Below are 2,109 nucleotides of genomic sequence, written 5' to 3'. Positions count from 1 at the left end.
TCAGTTTGGGCCATCTATTAGTAGTGGCCAAAACAGGCACCTTCCCAATTTGGCAGACTGGTGATGCTTTTCCAGACAGCTCAAACTTGTAAATGATGTAGCTCAGTCAATTCTCCACCGATTTACAAGAAAAAAAATGCGCCAAAATTGTATAGATAGCCTCTATTCAAATGTATAAAAATTTACAATGTGTCTGATTTTGGTGGCTATGCAGCACCTATTAGCCCAATGTTGCCTACTCAAGCTATCAGCATCACAATGGATAGGATTTTGGCTTAGATTTGTGGAGAGGAAATGACCGATTAATATGTGGCTTCAATCCTACAGGTCCAGAATTTTAATTACTACCTCATAACTATGTTAAAGTGCCCATTCTTAGGGGTGATCTCAACATAGGGGCCACAAATAAAAATTCTGAATCCGTAGATCGATTGGAATTCAAATTCTAAGTAATATCCTCCCACAAACCATGTTCATATGTGTTGTGGTTGGAAGGTTATAGTCCAATCTCTCCAGAGTGCCAAATTTGGCAGGGAAAACAAGCTGATTTCGCATTTTTGGGGCAATAAATACAATATCTACATGGAAAACTCTCTCAGTTGATTCAATTCACATCATTCCCTCAAACCCACTGCAAAAAATATATTGGATTGGTGTTGTGGAAGGTACAAAGTCCATGTCTCAAGAAATTGGCCCTGTGACGCTATGTCACAGCATGTCACAGGTCATCACACTTACCAAGGATTGTGCAACACCACATGAACAAACAATGTGCAACACTGGTGCACCATTGACAGAACCTTTCCTTTGCCCAACATTGCATGCTGACTAGGACTTCTCATTCATAGAATTAAAATGGGTTTTTCTGCGAATGCAACTGCTTTATATGATCTGGACGCTGAAATCAGTTGACTGGACGACAAACGACGATCTCTGCAAACTCTGCACAATTCAAAACTCCTTTTCTTCAAGCTGCCTCTTGAGATATGTGTTTTCATATTTTTTCTTGCCTGTCATCATGGCTGCCTCCCAGAAAAACAGGGAAAGAAACCGCCGGTAACGACACCTTTCATCATTAGCAGTATTTGTCAAAAAAATAAGAAAAGAAATTCACATGCTGGAAATGGTCATTAATAATGTTAATGTGTTGTTTACTTGGTCTGTGCACATTTCCAAATATGGTAGTTAGTGAAAATATGGCCAGAAAATTGATGTCTGACTCTAGCTGATATGGTTTCATCTGATAGGCACATGATAAATGCATCATATAGTTGTTCATATTGTATATCACATGATACAGTCATATGATATGACATGTGATCAATCATGTGATATAGTAGTCATGTGATGTGATCATGTGACAATGTCATGTGGTCTGATTATGTGATGTAGATCATGTGATATGTCATATAGTCTGATCATGTGACATATCATGTGATAGCCATCAAAGATTTTGGCACTTATGTCGTCGAATTTAAGAGGATTCGTCCCCGTTTGGGGTCGTGGGAGCGATCCAGGAGATCCCTGAGACTTTTCAGGATCGTTCCTCAGACCCTATTTGTGATGGTCACACCTATCAGCTGATGGCATCTAGGCACGTGCTTCCCTGCCTCGCCCTTTGGGCCTCCAAAAGGCGCGTCCCCTTCTTCCTTTTTTCTCTTTCCCCCCTCAGCGCTTTCTGTGTCTCAGCCTCCACCGTCGACGTGGGCGTCGCTTTGCCTGCGTTTTTCACGCTTTCCGCTTTCTCGCCGCCCTTGGGAGGGGCTTTGCCCTGGCCGTGCCTATGGGCTTTTCAGTTGTTATCTCTTGGATCTGCCTCGACGACTTGCCTTTCTTCACCATTCTGGCCCTGTCGCTCTCCCTTTCTCTCTCGTCTGGGGGCATTCCTTCGACGTTCCTCTATGTTCTCTGCTGCGAATCTCGTACATATGTGGGTGGATCTTCTTTTGATTCCCTGCAGCTTTCTAATCTCTCATCCCTCTCAAAGGTTTCACATGCGCTTTGGGCACTGGTGAGATGCCCTCCGGCAGCATCTCCTTCTTCGACCTGATCTCCGCATCGCGTCCATGGCTCTAGGATAGGTTCTGTGGCGTGCACCTTCGTCGCCCG

At 43.6% G+C, this 2,109-nt stretch overlaps 1 protein-coding gene across 1 annotated transcript; it reads left to right on the top strand.

Moving 5' to 3' along the window:
• Positions 1-1,783: 1,783 nt before the first annotated feature.
• LACBIDRAFT_314941 (uncharacterized protein) lies at positions 1,784-2,050 on the top strand (the record flags this gene model as incomplete). The annotated part of the gene is made up of 2 exons (XM_001889316.1): positions 1,784-1,930; positions 1,988-2,050. The coding sequence occupies 2 exons, from the start codon at positions 1,784-1,786 to the stop codon at positions 2,048-2,050; spliced, it is 210 nt and encodes a 69-aa protein (XP_001889351.1).
• Positions 2,051-2,109: the final 59 nt, after the last annotated feature.

Source organism: Laccaria bicolor, genomic scaffold, assembly GCF_000143565.1.
Source record: "Laccaria bicolor S238N-H82 LACBIscaffold_65 genomic scaffold, whole genome shotgun sequence".
Taxonomy (NCBI): Eukaryota; Fungi; Basidiomycota; class Agaricomycetes; order Agaricales; family Hydnangiaceae; genus Laccaria; species Laccaria bicolor.
This window is presented reverse-complemented; position numbering and strand designations above follow the sequence as displayed.